A 19,477-nucleotide genomic window follows, 5' to 3' on the forward strand; every position below is an offset into this window, starting at 1 on the left:
TCTTTAACAAGAATTCCCTAAGCAAAACTTTTTAGGATCTTGGTTAGAATTACAGTGAATCTACAGATCCACAGGTACAATTGACACCTTTAAGAATTTGAGTCTTTTAATATGTGACATGGTATATTTCACCATTTATTGGCTTTCACTAAGGATGTATTTTCTATATCTTTAGTTATATTTATTCTTGAATACCATTTTTCTTACTATCAATCAATTATATATGTATTTTTCTACTTGCTTTTTGGCATATAGAAATGTACTTTTAAAAACATTGATTTTTGAATCCAAGAAACTAGCTAAACTCTCTTGCTAATTTTAATTATTTACCTGTAGATTCTTTAGGCTTTCTACATAACTGTTTGTCTCATCTGTGAGTACTGACAGTTTTGATTCTTCCTTTCCATCTCTTATCATTTTTTCTTTATTTTTTAAACCATACCAAGTATGTGAACCCAGTTTTTTCTCTTGCCTTTCTGTGTTTGCCAAGACTACTAGTAAAATGTTGAAGAGAAGGTACTTTCAGGGTTGCATCATAATTAGTAAGTTTGCTATAGGTTTTTGATCGGGTTAAGAGAATTGTCTTCTATTCATATTTTGTTAGAACTTCATATTTGATTGTGGATTAAAATTTTGTCAAATATTTTTTCTTCATCAATTGAGATGGTCCTGATTTTTCTCCTTTGATCTGTTAATGTGATGAATTATATGAATTGGTTTTCCAATATTAAAGCAACCTTCTACTCCTTATATAATTAAACTCAGTGTAGTCTTCATGTATTAACTATTTTATTATTTGGTGAAATGAGCTGTCAATATTTTGTTTGAGATGTTTGTGACAATGTTAATGAGTGAGAGTGGTCTATAATTTCCCTTCCTCAAACTTTCCCTACTGTATTTTGCATCGAGATTATGCCTCATGAAATAAATTGCAAAGTATTCCTTTGTTTTTTACTTCTCTTGTAGAGTTTGTGTAATACTAGGATTCTTTCTACAGGATTTTGAAGACCTTTCTGGGCTAGCGTGTAACTGTGCAAATTTTAAACTATTGCTTTAATTTATTTAATGTTTATAGACCAGTTAGATTTCCCTTCTTTTTTATTTACAAAAAGAAAAAATGGTTTCTTCAAGATTTCCTCTTATCCTTTACACATCTATAGTATCTGCATGATTATTCTATTTTTTATTCTTTACATTGGTCATTTCTGCTTTCTCTCTGTTTTTTTTTTTAACCATTCTCACCAGATGTCTTACAATCTTATCAGTCTTCTCAAATAAACAACTTTTGGTTTTGTTGATTGGTTCTACTTAATTTCTTTCTTCCTTATTTCTCAGTTTATTTTGTTCATTTTCTAACTTCCTTTTATGCTTCTTAATTTTCGGCCCTTCCTCTGTTCTTACATTAAAAATTTAAGACTATAAATTTTAAATTTTCCTATGAGTTATACTTCAGTTTCACACACACACACACACACACTCACACACACATACACACACACACACAGACGTTCTTATATTGTTCTCATCATCTGAGTTCTAAATATTTTCTGATTTCTATTATGATTTTTTTTCTTTAATCTGTAAGCTAGGCCTATGTATATCTTAATTTTCAATCTTGGGATTTCGAGGTTACTTGTTGTTTGTATCTAACTTGACTGCTCTGTGATCAGAAAATGTCAACACTATGATACCAGTGCTTTGAAATGTCTTAGGATTTGCTGTACAGCCTGGAACTTAGCCAATTTTTATAAATGTTCCACATTGCTTCAAAACAACACATTCTGCATTTGTTAGGTTCATTGTTCCATATATGTCTATTGCATAAAGCTAATTTATTGTATATATTAGTTTGCTAAGGCAGCCATAACAAACTACTACAGACTGGGGCTTTAAACAACAGAAATTTATTCTCTCAAAGTTCTGGAGGTCAGAAGTCAGAGATCAAGGTAGCAGGGTTGGTTTCTTCTGAGACCCCTCTTCTTGTTTGGTAGCTGTTCATCTCCCTGTGATTTCACATGGTGTTTCCTCGGTGTCCAAATCTCTTCTTATAAGGACACCAGTCCTATTGGATTAGGGCCCACTCTAGTGACCTCCTTCTAATTTAATTACCTCTTTAAAGACCCTATCTCCAAATATGATCACATTGTAAGGTACTAGGAATTAGGACTTCAACATACGAATTTTGGGGGAGACACAATTCAGTCCACGACATAGTCCTTTTCAAATTCTATGTAAGATTTCCTTCCTTGATTTCATGAGTTAGGTGCTGAAAGCAGTCAAATTTTCCACTGTGATGATGAAGTCTTCTGTTCCTCTATAAAGTTCTCTTGATTTTTGATTTATGATTTTGATTTTGAGGTTATGTTATTAGTGTATATAAGTTTAGAATATTTACAGCTACTTGGTGAACTAAACATTTTATTATTATGGAGTTACTTCTAGCTCCAGAAATGCTTTTGCCTTATATTTTATTTTGTCTGTTAAAATATACTTACATTAGCTTTCTTCCCATCAGTGTTTGTGTGGTAAATATGCTTTCATCATTTTACTCTCTACTTTTATCCTTATTTTTTAATGCAGCTTGGGTTTTTAAAATTCGGTCTGACACTATTTTTCTTTTAAATAGAGTATTATATCCATTGGTGTTTATTACCATCAATATAATGTACTTTGATCTTTTTCTATTACCCTACTTTTTGTGAGAGACAATATAGAAATAGTCTTGAAGGGAACAGACCTCTGAGAAACACTGCCTTGATTTGAATATCAGCTCTATTACTTCCTACCCATGTAAAGTTGGCCTAGTTACACAGTCTGTGCCCCCGTTTTCTCATTTGTAAAATGGTTATAATAACAACCCTACCTCATAGCATCATTATAACTTTGAGTAAGTTAATATACATAAAGTGCTAAGAACACTGCTGGATACAAAATAAGATATATACATATACCTAATTTTTGGTAATTTTTTATCATTTTATTTATCACTTTAAGTTGACATGTTTTTCTATTTCTTTTTTTTTTTCTTTTAAATTGTCAGAGTGTCTTTTCTTATTTAATTTCCTTCTGTCCTCTGATTTGGAAATTATATTCTCTTTTCTGTTCTTTTGGAATTACCCTGAAAATTTATCAAACATACTTAATTTGTCAAAATTTAAAGCCAATTCTTATCTTTACCCTCCTCTTGAACAATACGAGAATTTTGTAACACTTTAACCCTGATCAACCTCTTTCTGACTTATACATTACTTTCATATTTTAGATTTTTCTCAATTTTAAGCCTCATACATTTTTATTACTGTTTTATATTCAATAATTATTTGGTTTTACTGACATATTTACTGTTTTTAAAAATTTTTTTTACACCTCAATTATTTCATCTGATAACTGTTTCTGCCTGAATTATATCTTTTAAATTGAGTCTGCAGTTAGAAAAATTTGTTTTTTACTGTCTGAAAATATCTTTATCATACTCTTTCAAAAAAGAAATGTAACTTATTAAGAGAGTTTGTCAATAAATATAGATTGTTGTCTTCTTTCAGTATATTGGAGACAGAGTTTCATAGTTTTTTTAGCTCCACAGTTTTATCTTGCATATTTGCTATTGACAAGTAAGATTGCTTTTAAAATCCTTGTCTTTTTTTTTTCAGACGGAGTTTCGCTCTTGTTGCCCAGGCTAGAGTGCAGTGGCACAATCTTGACTCACTGCAACCACTGCCTCCCAGGTTCAAGTGATTCTCCTGCATCAGCCTCCCGAGTAGCTGGGATTACAGGCGCCTGCTGTCATGCCTGGCTAATTTTTTTTTTTTTTTTGTATTTTTTGTAGAGATAGGGTTTCACTACATTAGCCAGGCTGGTTTCAAAGTCCTGACCTTAGGTAACCTGCCTGCGTTGGCCTCCCCAAGTGCTGGGAATGCAGGCGTGAGGCACCGCACCCGGCCCAAAATCCTTGTCTTTTGTTCTTCAATGTGACTAAGATGTTTTGAAGATGGGTTTCTCTCTCTCTCTTTTTTTTTTTTAGACAGAGTATCACTCTGTCACCAGGCTGGAGTGCAGCGGCACAATCTCAGCTCACTGAAACCTCTGCCTCCCAAGTTCAAGTGATTCTCCTTGCCTCAGCCTCCTGAGTAGCTGGGACTACAGGTGTGCGCCACCACACCCAGCTAATTTTTGGATTTTTAGTACAGACGGAGTTTCACCATGTTAGCCAGGAAGGTCATCTCCTGACCTCATGATCTGACTGCTTCAGCCTCCAAAAGTGCTGGGATTACAACAGTGAACCACTGTGCTCTTTAATTTATCCTGGCTGGTTCTATGGATTGGTGTATTTCATCAATTCTAGAATAGTCTCAGCCATCAAATCTTCAAATATTGTGTCTCCTTTTTTTTTATTTCTTTCTGAAAGTTATGTTAGATATGTTAGACCTTACAATTCTTTCCATCATGTCCTTTAACCTCTTTTATATTTTCTCTTTGTCTCTGTTAAATTTTAGATAATCTCTTCCAATCTGTTTTCTACTTCACTAATTCTTTCTTTAGCTGTTAAGCCAATTCATGAAGGTTTCTTCCATGTTTTAATCTCCAGAAATTCTCTTTTAAATGTTAAGATCTATTATTTTATTTTATTTTATTACTTTTAAAATGTAATTATTTTGTATTCTGTATCTGATAAATGCAGTTCTTGAAGTCTTTCTGGGTCTGATTTGGCCTTCTGCTGTTTATACTGGATCTTAGTATGCATTGTTTCTATATGTAATCACTCTCTCTCTGTCTCTCTCTCTGTCTCTCTCTCTCTGTCTCTCCCTCTCTCATTCTCTCTCTCCCTCTTTGTCTCACAAACGCACACATCTATATCTCTACCTCTAATTGTTTTTACTATGAGCTCATGTTTCTTGCAATTTTCTGATGATATTTTGAGGCCTAGGTTGGAGGTGAGGTCATTCACTTTTGCTAAGTGCCTGAGAGCACATCTTGCACTGGACCTCTTTAAACTAAATTATCATCTTGAGGTTTCTTAGAACACAGAGGTTTTGAAAACTTGGTCGGCCAACTTGTGTATTCATTGGCTTGCCATTAAACATTTTTAGGGCAGCTCTCTCAACTTAGCACCCAAATTAAAGGCTAACAAATCTCTCTGTAGATTTAGGAGTAGATTTAGTGATTTTAGAGACAGCATAACCATTTTGAGCACTAGCTTTATCTGAGGAGATTTCTATTAGACTCTCCCTCTAAGCAAACTCCCAGTTTTGACTGCTGTCCCAAGAAGGGCCAGTCATCCAATTGTACACTACTTAATGCCAGGCTGCATCTTTCATATAAACTATACCTTCCCTGTAGATATACATTGTAGTCTATACGAAAGGTGCCCTTTGATAATGTTCAGTTTCCAATCTTCACCACTATATGTGATGGTTCTATCTGTATCCCCACAAGATGGTGAAAACTAAAGTTCAAGTTCACCAGGTTCAGCAAGTGACAGCTGGGTTTGGTGCTTTGGTTTTATAATTCCATAACTGACAAAACTTGAATAAAGAGTAAAGACAGTGCCTCCTCCTTTTTGAAGTCCTTAAAATGGTAGCTATATTGATATGTTATGAATTGAGTTGATTTGCCAGTCATGATTTCAACAAAAATACCTATCACTTGCTTCATTAAAAGAACTGTAACATGATGAAAGTGTTTATTGCTTTGCTTTGTTTATTTTTAGATGTGGACTTTCCAGTTTTTCTCCAGCCTACAAATGCAAATGAGAAAACACAGCTAATCAAAGAAGGATCTCGAAGTTATTGCACAGACTCTTGATATTGAGCCCTCTGAGAGTCCACAGTCCCTCCTCTCAGTTCAGTCTTGTTTCCAGATGGTCGTAGGGGAGCGTGTGGGGCATAAAGTGCTGTGAACTTTTCCATCTTGGTATTTTATTTTTGGGTTAGGAAAACATAATTGCTATATAATTTTCTCAGTTTGCAGACTTTCTCTCTGAGTAGAATTTCTTATGAAACACATTCAATTTGGGTGAATAAAGGCCTGAAGAGTTATTTTATGCTCCTTGCCTGATGTAGGACAGTGGAATTGTACAGCCTTTATGAACCTGCCCTTTATGTGAGGCAGATCTGATTCCTAACTGACCAAAGTAATATTCCAGAACAGAAGCCACTTTTCTTCCATGTAGCACAATTTTCATATCTACCACAAACATCATCATCAAAATATATGAGAACCTATAAAGAGTTTTGGGGTGTGGAGCCTCTTCCATGTCAATATTCAATAAAGTTATAGAAATGTTTCAAGAGCCAGAAAAGGATGATTAGATTTCTTAAAAATCACATTTTTAAGGTATATTTTTGGAACATTAAAAATTGGCATTTACTGAAAACTGGCAAGTAAAACCAGGAAGAAACAGGTTTTGTGTGTACTTTTAGATCGGCTTAAAAACAAAACAAAACAAAACTTCAACCTGGTTATATGTTGTAAGTGAACCAGAAAATCATTCTGAGACTGAACCAGCCCCATCAGCATGTTGATCATTTTCTAGTAAAATAATTTTTGTATAACTGGCTCAGATTAGCCAAACTAAGGAAAAACAAAACAAAACAAAACAAAACAAACAAACAAACAAAAAACACATGAAGGGATAGAACTCTAAACTCTAGAGCCTAAATTTACACCAAAACGCATATCACCTCATTTTTGTTAAAATTATTTGCCTTGACAGAAATTGCTCGGCTCTGTACATGTTACACAATTTAAGCCCAGAGGTCATCTCTGCATCTGCTTGTTTGATTCTTACATTTATTATGTGGTAGAAACCATGTGCTATTTCTAAAATACTACGGCAGAAAAAGTGTTTGTTTTTCTAGGTCTTTCTTACTTCTTTACATAATATTGCATTTTCAAGATCTTGTTATGTTTTTATATAACATTGTATAAAATGCCTTCATCTTTTTTCTTGTTTCTTATCCCCCTCCCCACAAAATTATAGTCAATTGCTGCTAAATATATATTGTAAGTGAGAATTAGTGTTATAGCTCTGACAGTTCTGACATCATTAAAATTCTGCTCTAACTCTTTAGTTACTGAATTTTTTTTTCTATGTAATCAAGTAGACAGAGCCTTGGTTTGAAAGTTAAGAAACCTGGTTCTAATCTAAGCTTTCATTAACTAGCCTTGTGACCAAGTGAGATGAAAATAACATGGCTAATCTCTCTATGGCTCTGTTTTCATATCTGCCCTGACCACCTTCCAAGTTGCTGGATGACCAGATAAAATGGCTAAAGTGAAAGAAATCTGAAAAGTCAAATGTTCAACAAATGTAAGATGGTTTTAAATGAATTTGTATATGTTGACACACACAGACAAATGTACTGTGACTCGATGCATATAAACTCTCTCACCCAACAAGACCCATAGAGACACCCAGTATTAACAGCTCCAGTAACCAGCAAGTGCTTGGAAAGCTGTACTCAACAAACAAATGCTATTTTCTGTTTGGAGGAAACAATAGGATAAATAGCCCAATCTGCGGATAATTTGAGCCATTCCATTTCCTTCCTGTGGTCTTTTTAAGCAAAATGGTCAGGTCTATTTTGAAAAGCAACTTACAAATTACAAAGCTCACCTTCTCTTTCTTGCTCAAACCTCATTTTCCTTTCTCACATGGAATTTTTTGCTTCCACTCCTAGTTCCCCCAGGAAGCTGGTCCAAGAGTGGTTAAGATGAGAACAGGACATGGATCAGAATCAGAATTAGATGGTAGAATCAAATTGCTAGAGGGGTTCTGGCCAATGTTCCTCACAAAGGGCTAGTTTCTGGTTACAATGATGTGTGACAAATGCAAGCACTTGAATGCCTATGAATGAGGGAATGAATTCTGCAGAATGCTCCTTCAGCTACAGAGATACAAGAATCCACTCTTCATTAGAGGAGGAGCTGCTGAAGTATATTGTGGGGGTCAACAGAAGGGCTATCCAGAAGCACTGGCAGTCATTCTGAACTCACAAGCATCTTAGCAGGGAAGCTTCAAGGCAAGAAGAGAAATGCTGAGCGTGAGCCTCATCGGTGGACACACAGAGTTCATTGAACGGTCCGTGTCAACAGCTCACCACCTATCCTGGGCACTGGGCTACTGGAATGGGAGACTTCTTAAAAAGTTCAATGAGTCATCCATTTATTTTTTTGCTGTCTTACATTAGAACATAATAAAAAACTTACATGTGCATTTTTCTTTACCCAAACACATACACACACACACACACATATCAATTCTTTTAGAATAAGTGACATTCTATATCTAGAATGAAAAAACTGTCTATACATGAATTTTTTTTTTTTTTTTCTTTTTGAGACAGAGTCTCACTGCAATCTCTGCCTCCTGGGCTCAAGTAATTCTTGTGCCTCAGTCTCCCGAGTAGCTGGGACTACAGTCGCGTGCCATCACGCCCAGCTACATTGTATTTTTAGTATTTTTAGTAGAGACAGGGTTTCACCATGTTGGCCAGGCTGATCTCAAACTCCTGACCTCAGGTGATCTGCCCGCCTCGGCCTCCCAAAGTGTTGGGATTACAGGTGTGAGCCACCACGCCCAGCTACATTGATTAATTTATTAGCATAATAGTTTTATATGAAATGCCTTCATTTCGAAAACATTTTTATTGTATTCAGCATGGAAATTATTTTTTTAATCAATGTGTAACATACTAGAAAATTAAATATTTTAATTTAAAAAAAAACTTGAAAGATACCTGTTATTCTGAGTCAAAGAGTAAAGTTTTAACAAAATAAAATGAGTCACTTTCCTACTCATATTCTGCATTTCTTAGCTCTTTTACCTCTTCCTTTCTCATCCCATCCCCCAAAATAGAGGATTTGAAAGTGTTGGCCTTAGTCTCACAGGCGCATTTACTTGTATTTGAGAAAGCTGATTTATTCTTTCATAAATTAGAAATAAAATCTCTAAGAGAATAATAACCAAGAGTCATAGTGCTTAGTATCTGACACAGCCCTAAGAGCTTTATATTGATTCATTTAATATAACAACCTGTGAGAGAAGTACTGTCACCATCATCATCTGTGGTTTTTTAGACTATGTGACTAGAACATAGAAAAGATAAGTAACTTGGCTAACAGGGTTCAAAATGACTTTATACAATGTAATTACATGAATAATGAGAATCAAGTGTATCTTCACTGGAATTCCCCAGAATAGTTCCCTTTCTGACCTAGAAACATCATCTCTGTGGTTTCTCACAAATATCCTTCTTGGAGATGGTGCATATTTAGAGAAAACCATGGATAAGTCAATAAGCCTGAGTCTAGCCCTGCACTCCTAATCTGGATGGTCATTCTGAAGACATTGTTTAATCTTTCCGGGTAGAGCTTCCTTATCTGTAGAATGGTTTCCTTGACTGAAAGGAAAAACTTGAAAGCTCTTTAGTGCACATATGTCTAAGAATAATTTTTCTAGTAAACAATGGCCTTTTTTTTTTTTTCACATTTCATGGAGTCTTGACACACCTCCTTGGAGCATCGCTGTTAACAAATTTAAGGGATTTGACCTTTGGATTTAGAGGTGAGAAGAGAATACCCTTTAATAGATGGAACACTTTGCTACTCCCAGAATGTCCATTTTCTGACTGTACTGGCATCAGAACCTGCCTTTCAACCTCCTTCCTCCCAGAGTAGCAGCCAGCAGCCCAATCTCCCTAACCCAAATGTCCGTCTGAGGACAGAGAGACCAAGCAGTGCCACAGAAAGGAGCCCTGGCTGTGACTCAGGAGGCCTGAGATCTCACATGCCACTTCTCCTCTCTGTTACCTTGGATAAGTCATTTCACATCTTTGGGCCTCAGTTTCTTCATTCTTAAGCAATTTTTATTAGAGAATATCTTTAATTAGATGACAATTATGGGACACTCTGACCCATACATGTTATGTAAAAATAACTTACATATGGTTAAACAAAAATGTACAAAAGCAAATTTCTTCACCATCCCCATATAGTTTGTTAGGGCTCTCATAACAAAATATCACAGACTGGGTGGCTTTTAAAAACAGAAATTTATTTTATCACAGTTCTAGAGACTAGAAGTCTAAGCTCAAGGTATTGGCAGGTTTGGTTTCTTCTCACACTCCATGGCTTGTAGATGGCCATCTTCTCCCTGCATCTTCTTGTGGCCATCTCTCTGTGTGTGCATGTGCCTGCTGTCTCTGTGTTCTGTTCTCCTCATCTTGTAAGGACACCAGTTGTATTGGATCAGGACTTATCCTAATGACCTTGTTTTTGCTTAATTACCTCTTTAAAGGCCTTATCTCCAAATACAGTCACACTCTGAAGTACTAGGAGTTAGGTCTTCAACAAATAAATTGGGGTGGGGAGGGAAGTCAGCCTAACAACACCCATGCCATCAATTTCTCAAAATTGTGCCATATTTCAGTTTGCTTTATATTTGAACCACACATGTTTTATAAAGACTTTTTTTTTTTTTTTTTTTTTTAAGAAATCCCTGAGTATCTTTGTTCTGTCTTTTTGAGAAAAGTGACATGTGCCTTTATCATATCTCTAAGGTCTCCCAGGTCCTTAATCACACTACTATTGTAAAGAATCTGCTTCTTTTTGAAAAATAATCTTCCCAGAGCCCTCTTTTTTCTTCCCCTTAATTTGTCCTGATTGCTTTCTTTGCCAGCTGCATCACTGTCAACCTGAGATTTTATTTTCATTGAGTTCCTGGGTTGGTTTCCTTTTTTCTTAAATCCTGTGTACTCCTCCTTCTTGGATTCTTGCTTTGCTTTGCTGAAGTACATCCGTGGCATACACAGAGACATGCTGCTAGACATGCTGTTCTTTCCTTTCAAAAAAGAACTCACTACCCAGCTGCAAGGAGGATGGTTAACTAGTAGCCACCACATGTTAACTCCTCTAGCCGAGGTTCTAAGCCTCTGGCCAATGACTGAGCAAGGTGGTGATGCTAGGGCCCCACCATTTCTGCCCAACTTGAGACTCCTCTAAAAGGAAATCTTTGCTCTGGAGCCACCAAGAGGGTTGGCAGAAACTTTGTCGGGTCTGCATCATTGTCTAATGACTACCTCTACCCAATCCTGTGTCCTCCCCTTTTCCATTCACAGATGTTACTCCCCTGTAAAATGTTGTGCTCTAATTCTGTTTGAGCTTCAGCTTCCTGGAGAACCCATCTAGTATAACATCCTCAAATAATGTTTACTTACTTTTTATTTGTTTCAGAAAGGAATCATAGATTTAAACTTTATGAGACCTTGCAAGTGTGAACTATTTGTCCTCATATGTGATTACTACTTTGATCGGTATACAATTCTAGGCTTAAAATTATTTCTCTGCAGAACTTTGAAGGCCATGCTCCACTGTCTTCTAACATCCAGTAATGATGATGATAAGTCTGATGATAATCCAATTCTTATTCCTTTGTAGCTAGCCTAGTTCTTGTTTAGATTTTGTTTTGTTTTTCTCCATCTTTGAAAGTTATAGGGTTTCATCTTTATCCTCAATGCTTTTGAATGTCACTAGGCTGTGTCCAGGCATAGTTGTTTTTCATTCATCCTAACTTGCATGATCCTTTCCATCTGAGGACCAATGTCTTTCTTTTATTCTTTCCCCTGCATTGTCTCTGTTTGCTCTTTCTGGAGCTCATATTAGATACTCTTTATGTCTTCAGGATCTATCTTTTCTTTCTTTTTTGGGTGTGTGTGTGTGTGTGTGTGTGTGCGCGCGCGCACGTGCGTGCGTGTATGTATGAAACCGGATCTCACGCTGTCCCAGGAGCGGGAGTGCAATGGTGCAATCAATCATAGCTCACCGCAGCTTTGAACTCCCGGGCTCAAGAGATCCTCCTGCCTCAGCCTCCCAAGTAGCTGGGACTACAGGTGCACACCACTATGTCTAGCTAATTTTCGTATCTTTTGTAGAGATGGGGGTCTTGCGTTGTTGCCCAGGCTTGCTTAAACTCTTGGCTTCAAGCAATCCTCCCGCCCCAGGCTCCCAAAATACTGGAATTACAGAGGTGAGCCACCGTATCCAATGTCATGTTTTTATTTTTTGCTTTCCACATATTTTCCATTCTGTCTTCTATATCTTCATAGTTGATCTTTAGCCATGACCAATATGTTACTTTTCACCTTAACAATCATACTTTTATATTCAGGAACTCTCTTCTTCCCTAATTGCTCCTGTTAATATCACTGTACTCTGGTTTTCATTGCTGTAACACTCTCTTGGATGTCCCTGAGGATATCCCTAACTACTTTTTTGTTAAATAGTTCTGTTCTATTCCTTGCATTATCTCTGTTTTCTCCTCAGTCATTTATTTAACTTGTTCATCTTGGACTTTCTTTTTTAAGTTGTTATTTCCTCCCAAATGGCTGGTAAACACAATATGAAGGAATACATTGATATCTGTAAAAATGACTGTGTCCTGAGGACAATCAGGCTTTGCATTTATGGTGCATGGGTGGGAACAGCCATGCTGGCCTAAGATCCCCCAACCTGACAAGTCAAGGAAGAACTTGCTCTAAGAGTTGGGTGGGGTGGCCTTCCTGTTCCCTCCATCTCTATTAGGCTCTACTCTGCCCTACTCCCTAGCCCTATACCACTCTACAGACTCTAGACTGGCAAATCTACTCTGCTTAAGCCATTCTCCAGTGGGATCTCCCTGGCAAAAAATTCAGCAGCAGCTGCACAATGTTGTGGGCGGCTGACCTCTGTGCTGCTCTCTCTGTGCCTGGAGTCTCTTATGAGCTCCATGGGGAGAATGGTTTTGTCTCTGCTAGCTTGCAGAATGTGCATTTGAAGCTGTGCTTTTCTCCATTATAATCTCATTTGATTTTCACCTTCCAGAAGTTATTTAAAATGTCTATTTGTTAATTATACCTACTGTAGTTTTCCATGTTGCAATAGATTTTTTTTTTCTTTTGTGTATTTTTATCATCTTTTCAATGTACTCCTGGGGAGGAAAGGGTGTAGTCCTATGCGCCCAACCTTCATACATGTAATCCTGATCCCTGGACACAGTGGGTGAGCACCTAAGTGAGGCCAAGAATAATGAAGAGTTTTGCAGTCAGGCCTGAGAAAGAGAAGTGACTCTCTGTGTGATAGACCATGAAGAATAAAGCTCCAGAACTTTTAGGGTGGGGGAGAGCACCATGTTTCCAACTGTGTGCGCTAGAGAGGAGCTGAGAAGCACTGACACAGAAACTTTTAAGGAGGCCTAGTGACATTTCATCCTTGGTTTCTTGGGGACACCCTTGTATCATTATAATAAATGTCTTGCTTATACTAGCTCTTGTGAATTTCTGTCACTTACAAGTAAGAAGGCCAAAAATTATGCATGTTTGGCCTCCCTGAAACCTGTTACTCAAGTAAGGTTGGCCGTTGGGGAAAAGGACTTGGCTAGGTATGGTAGCTTGCGCCTTAATCCCAGCACTTTGGGAGGCCGAGGCCGGAAAATCACTTGAAGTCAAGAGTTCAAGACCAGCCTGGGCAAAAAAGCTAGAGCCAGGTGAGGTGGTGCATGCCTGTAATCCCAGGAGGCTGAGGCTGGAGAATCACTTGAGCTCAGAAGTTTGAGGCTGCAGTGAGCTATGATTGCATCACTGCACCCCAATCTGGGTAACAAAGCAAGACTCTGTTTCTAAAAAATAATGATAAAAATAATTTAATAAACACCCTGCTTGCCACTCTTGTAAAATAAGGAGAAAGTAGGACTAAAAGGAGGCTCTTTTCTCTTAGCCTAATTTACATGGTTCTGTCCATGAACTTGAGCCAGAGGGGTACAACTCACCTCCCCCACCTCTCAGAGGTCATTTTCTCAAACTCTCAGAAACTCTGTATAACTTTAAAGATACATCAGCTTGTTACATGCAAAAATGGAAAAATGTTCACCAGGAAACAAAAATAATCTCCTCTTGTTTGTGCAGCCTTAAGGAAGCCGCTTTCCCACTTAAAAATCCAGCCCTTTCCTTTTCTCTAGCTTCCTATTTTCTCTTTCCTAATTTTACGTTTTATTAAAGCTTTTACTTTTGGGAACTACTATCTTATAGGGGAGATTTAAGAAACAATTCCAATCTCCCTTCCACAAATATTACTATAATAACATTAACACAGAAACTCAGTTTGCCCAAACCAACATGATGCCTTCTTGGTTAAAAGACCCCTAAGGGCAAAATCCAGGTCGTTGGATGGTTTTTATGCTATGCTAAAAACTGAGTGGGAATATGGCGGCAAACCTTTAACAATTTATAAACGCTGACTATGACCGTACAAAAATAGGCCGACAAAGCAGGATTATAGGCCTATTTGAGATTGAATAACTTTGTTAAAATTAAACATAAAATAGGAACCAGATCAAAAAGACATTTTATGTAATCTTAATCTTCTTCCCTCTCTTCGTTTAGCCGGGGGTTGGTGAGGGGACTTTCTCTAGGAACTTAATGACTCTGATGTCTTAAAGTACATGCGGTGGAACCAGCTCTGTCTACACAACCGCGGGCTTCAGTGGCGTCTTCCTAACCCGGCTTGCCGGCCGGGGGCGTCCCGAGAGCCTCGGGGCCTTCCCTTCACCCCGCGGAAGTTGGACGGGCGGCGCTGGTAAGGCCTCCCGGGCTTAAAGTGCAACGGACACTGCAGAAATCCAAACTGGTGGCATTCGCAGTTTGGGGACGCTACAGGAAGTAATGATTTCTGGTTTGTTAACCTCAGGTGACAAAAATGCCGAGCCAGGCGGGAGCGGGACCTACAATCTTCTGCTGCGTGGTCAGACACGTTATCCATTGCGCCACTGGTCTACCACGCAACTCCTCCACTGGCCGTTGAATTACTGCGTGTTGAGAACACACTCGGCAACCACTTTAAAGGGCAACGCAGGCTGGTAAAGGAAAAGTACGACAAGCGAGGGCGGCAGAGTCGCAGGGTCTTGGCACCGCGGGCCCCAGACACCTGGGTTGAGGGCCTTTACCCGGTCAGTCAGGCTAGCGAGCCAGAGCGCGCTGTCTTTCTGCGCACGCGTGGAGCACACAGGCCGGCTCTCTGGCGCTGCGCTCAGTGCAATCTCCGGCTGCCTGGACTGGCGCTCCGATTCTTCTGTGCTGAATCTCAGGGGACGCCAACATGCATACATGTCCCTTCGATAGCTCAGCTGGTAGAGCGGAGGACTGTAGCTACTTCCTCGGCAGGAGACATCCTTAGGTCGCTGGTTCGATTCCGGCTCGAAGGAGACAAGTGTGGTTTTTATTCCAGCTCCCGATGACTTATGTCCCTTTCCTTGGGTGCCTTCAATGACACATTGCATTCCAGCAAGCAGTTGGAAACTCTAGCGCGTTCTCCCCATTTTGGGCCTCCCAGCCTGCGCGGTAATTCTTTTTAGCTATCCCCCCGCGGGGACGTGCCCGGGCAGGTTCCCAGCGCAGCTGTGGGACTCCGCTCGGCCGAGCGACTGCCGGGTCACGGCTTCTGCATCTTTCTAACCGGTCTTTGGCATTGCCGGGCCCCCGAGTCACACAGGAGGCAGCGCCGGCTCCCGGGGGCCGGGCGGGCCCTCTCCTCAGAGCCCCGGGCAGCTTCTGAGACCCGAGGGCTCGCAACGGCTGCCGTGAGGAGGTGGGGGGTCCGCGGGAAGAGGGATCTGGTGCTCCCGGAACCTGGGAATCAGAAAGAGAGAGAACACAATACCAAAAACAGGAAGCCTAAAAATGACACAATGTTACAGAGACAAGCCGGCACCCAAGGTGTTTTGCCCGCTCCCTTCGATAGCTCAGCTGGTAGAGCGGAGGACTGTAGGCGCGCGCCCGTAGCCATCCTTAGGTCGCTGGTTCGATTCCGGCTCGAAGGAGAGACTCATTTGTTTTGTTGCTTTGAACCAAAGAAATCTGTCTTTAGTGCTGAGTGTTCTGACCCTTCTCTAGAGGAACAGATAACGAGCCGTGCCCAGCCGTGGGGGATTAGCTCAAATGGTAGAGCGCTCGCTTAGCATGCGAGAGGTAGCGGGATCGATGCCCGCATCCTCCAGTTTTCTTTCCTGTCCCGTACGGTTTTTCTTTCGATTCTCTCAGCCCAAACTAGAGCTGAAAAGTCAGACGAAGTCAACTGAAGAGTACGGCGAGCTCCAGGTTACCGCTCTAAAACTTCCCAGACAAGGAGTGGTGGGTGCTAGCAGTTTATCCTTCTAGCTTTAAATTTCTAGACCCATTTAATTGGGGGAAATTCACGAAATACAATTATTTCTGCTTCAAAATGGAGACAGATTGCCGTCACATGTATTATCCCTCAAAATCCTTTATGATTTGTGATAAGATGTCTGCATTTCCAGGGACTCATCTGAGGCTAAGCTGCCCATCGTTCGGGGAGACCCTCAGGGAAAACAAAGCAAGAAACAGAGAACTTGGAAACGGACACTGATTACTTTGAACGTTTGCTCAGCCGAGGAAGCAGGAACTGTTCGGCCCCGGGCGGACTGCCTGGCTCCGGACAGAGGACAGATCCGAGGTGGATGGATAAGGCAAAAGGTAGCCCTGGGGAGGTGAGTGGATAAAGTCCCTGGACACAGGGGCTGCGGTTGGAGGAGGTTCTTATGTCATTGTCCTCCAGTGGAAGTAACTGTGCAGAATTAACTAGAGACCAGCGATGAGAGAGAATTAATTGGATAAAAATTTTATCTAGGGCAGTCCTTGAGCGTAATTTTGTTAAGCAAAGACAAGACAAAAACAAAACGAGTAAAACCCAAACACACATCCACACACTCACTGAAAGATTCAGAGATTAAACAGAACACAAAGACTTTTCTGGTAAATAAAATCTCCCTATCCTAATTTTCTAGAAAAAAAGCTGTTGAAGCCACCCCGCAGTTCTTACAAGACAAAACACAAATCTTCCACACAAAAGCAGAAATACAGTATTATCCTTTGTAAGGAGTGCAGCAAATAAATGTTATTTCTTCAGGGTCCTAGGCAACCTGTATACTTTTGTTACCAGTGTATACAACATGCTATGGTTTATTGCTATCTTTCATTTTCTACAGTGGTCTCCATTTTTACCTCGTTTTATTATTTTCAATAGTCTTTTAATTGAATGTATTGTAAATTACTTGAAATATAACATCATGATGTTCATAAAAACAAATTCACAAAGTAAGAAAAAGAATTCTTTTATCAGATGCCATGTCCCAGTTTCTAGTTTGGGATTATGGGCGTTCTAGCTGGCTGAGGGGAGGAACTGGCAGTGAAACTTTAAGTGACCGAAAGAGCAAGAAGTAAGTAATAAGTCAAAGGAATAGCAAGTAATGCACCCAAAACCCAGTGGAGGACACACGTTTGGGGGTGGTGACCTGGGCCAGAACTCAAAGGATATTTCAGAGTCAGCAACCCAAACTGGGAATGGAATTCACGTACAAAGCTCAAAGGTATCAATCAGGAAGCAGTAATGCATAGTGGTTAGTCAGGCAGACTGTGAAACCTGATGGCCTTTCTTGGCTTTGCTACTTCTAACTGCATGACCACAGGCAGGTTGCTTGACATTTCGGTGCTTCAGTGTCTTTGTTTCTCAAATGGGGATATAATAATGATACCTACTTTTAATTAAGAGATAACATGTAAAAACCTTAGTACAGTGCCTGGCACATAGTAAACACAAAATAAACATTAGCTGTTATCAGTGTGCAAGGAAGAAGAAACAGAAACATAAAGTGTCATTTCCCTGGCAAACTGCAGAGATTCGACACATTTCAGCACCTAGAGGCCTGGCAAGCATAGCATCATACAGTGAAGGCCTGGGGGAATTAGTGCAAGGGTTTGTGTATGTGTTTATATAAATATATATGGAAGTGCCTGGAAAGAGGTGCTTGGATCTACTGTGTAGGGAAAGTAGGAAGAACAATGCTAAAAATACAATATGATGGTTAGATATATTATGGTGTGGCCCATGTAATGAAATATATATAGCCCTCAAAATTGTATTTATTAAGAACTTACATTGACATGGGAAATGTTAATAATCATGCTTAGAAATAAAGTAGGTATAGAGCAATATAAACAAGCATAAGTTATTTATAGAAAAGACTAGAAACAGGCCGGCATGGTGGCTCATGCCTATAATCCCAACACTTTGAGAGGCCCAGGCAAACAGATCCCTTGAACTCAGGAGTTCGAGACCAGCCTGGGCAACATGGTGAAACCCTGTCTCTAAAAAAAATACAAAAATTAGCTGTATGCGGTGGCATGTACCTGTGATCCCAGCTGCTCGGGAGGGTAAGGTAGGAAGATCTCTTGAACCTGAGAGGTCAAGGCTGCAGTGAGCAGTGATTGCACCACTGCACTCCAGCTTGGGCGACAGAGGGAGACCCCGTCTCAAAAAAAAAAAAAAAGAAGAAGAAAAAGAAAAAAAAAAAGACTGGAAACATGCATTAAAATGTTAACAACAATAATGATCTTTGGTAGTATGATTACTGTGATATATTTTCCTTAAAATTTTAAACTATTTTCTAAGTTTTCTGAAATAAACAATATTTTTAAATTGGAACTAGGGATGACTTTTAAAAAATTAACAGCTGACATCAACCCAGCACTTCCTACAAGCCGAGCACAGCTCTAGGTACTTTACATGTTGTAACTTATTTCTCTCATAAAGAGAACACCAGGCCCAAATGGCTTCAGTACTGAATTCTAGCAAAGAGTTAAGGAAGAAAAAAAATACCAATTATATACAAATTTTTCCAAAAAAAAATGATGAAAAAGGAGTACTTTCCAACTCATTCTGTGAAGTCTCTGATACCAAAATTAGGCAAAGACATTACAGAAAAAGAAAACTACAGACCAATATAGCTTATGAATATAGATGCAAAAATTCTCAACAAAATTTTAGCCAAGTAAATCCAACAACATATAAAAAGGAAAATACATTATGACTAAGTGAGATTTATCCCAGGAATACAAGACTGGCTCAACATTCAAATTCATAACATTAAACAGATTAAAGAAAAAAAATCATGTGATCATCTGAGCAAATGCAGAAAAATCATTTGACCAAATTCAACATCCATTCCTGCTTTTAAAAACTGTCAGCAAATTTAGAGGGGAAGGGAACTTATTCAACCTGATAAAGGACATAAGTGAAACACATGCAGCTTACATTATGCTTAATATTAAAGAACAGTGCTTTCCTCCTAAGACCAAGACCAAGGTAAGGGTGTTTTCAGCTCTCATCAGGGCAATAAAGCAAAGGAAATGAAGTAAAAGATCTCCATATAGGAAAGGAAGAGGGAAAACTGTCTCTGTGTGCACATCTCACTTTTAAACAGTATTGGTTACATGTTGAAATGATAATATTTTAGATGTTCTGAGGTTAAGTAAAATAATATTATTTTTATTTATTTTTAGATTTTTTAAATGTGGCTATTACAAAATTTAAAATCATGTATATGGCACATATTTGTCACATACATCTTATTTCTTTGGACAGTGCAAGTCAG

The 19,477-nt window shown here is 38.9% G+C and overlaps 1 protein-coding gene and 3 non-coding genes across 4 annotated transcripts in view; all 4 read left to right on the forward strand.

Annotated features, from left to right (window-relative positions):
- DNAJC5B (DnaJ heat shock protein family (Hsp40) member C5 beta) overlaps window positions 1–6,035 on the forward strand; it is an 80,983-nt gene extending 74,948 nt beyond the window's left edge. The window contains exon 6 of the mRNA XM_009213116.2: window positions 5,708–6,035. Coding sequence (XP_009211380.1) covers window positions 5,708–5,802 — 95 coding nt within the window. The 3' untranslated portion in view covers window positions 5,803–6,035. The remainder of the gene's footprint in view (window positions 1–5,707) is intronic.
- Window positions 6,036–15,139: 9,104 nt separating this feature from the next.
- TRNAY-GUA lies at window positions 15,140–15,232 on the forward strand. Its single transcript has 2 exons — window positions 15,140–15,176; window positions 15,197–15,232. It is a non-coding gene; the product is annotated as a tRNA-Tyr (tRNA).
- A 526-nt stretch (window positions 15,233–15,758) lies between these two features.
- On the forward strand, window positions 15,759–15,847 carry TRNAY-GUA. The gene is given in 2 exon segments: window positions 15,759–15,795; window positions 15,812–15,847. It is a non-coding gene; the product is annotated as a tRNA-Tyr (tRNA).
- Window positions 15,848–15,950: 103 nt separating this feature from the next.
- TRNAA-AGC lies at window positions 15,951–16,023 on the forward strand. The gene has a single exon. It is a non-coding gene; the product is annotated as a tRNA-Ala (tRNA).
- The last annotated feature ends 3,454 nt before the right edge of the window (window positions 16,024–19,477 follow it).

Source organism: Papio anubis, chromosome 8, assembly GCF_008728515.1.
Source record: "Papio anubis isolate 15944 chromosome 8, Panubis1.0, whole genome shotgun sequence".
Lineage (NCBI taxonomy): Eukaryota > Metazoa > Chordata > Mammalia > Primates > Cercopithecidae > Papio > Papio anubis.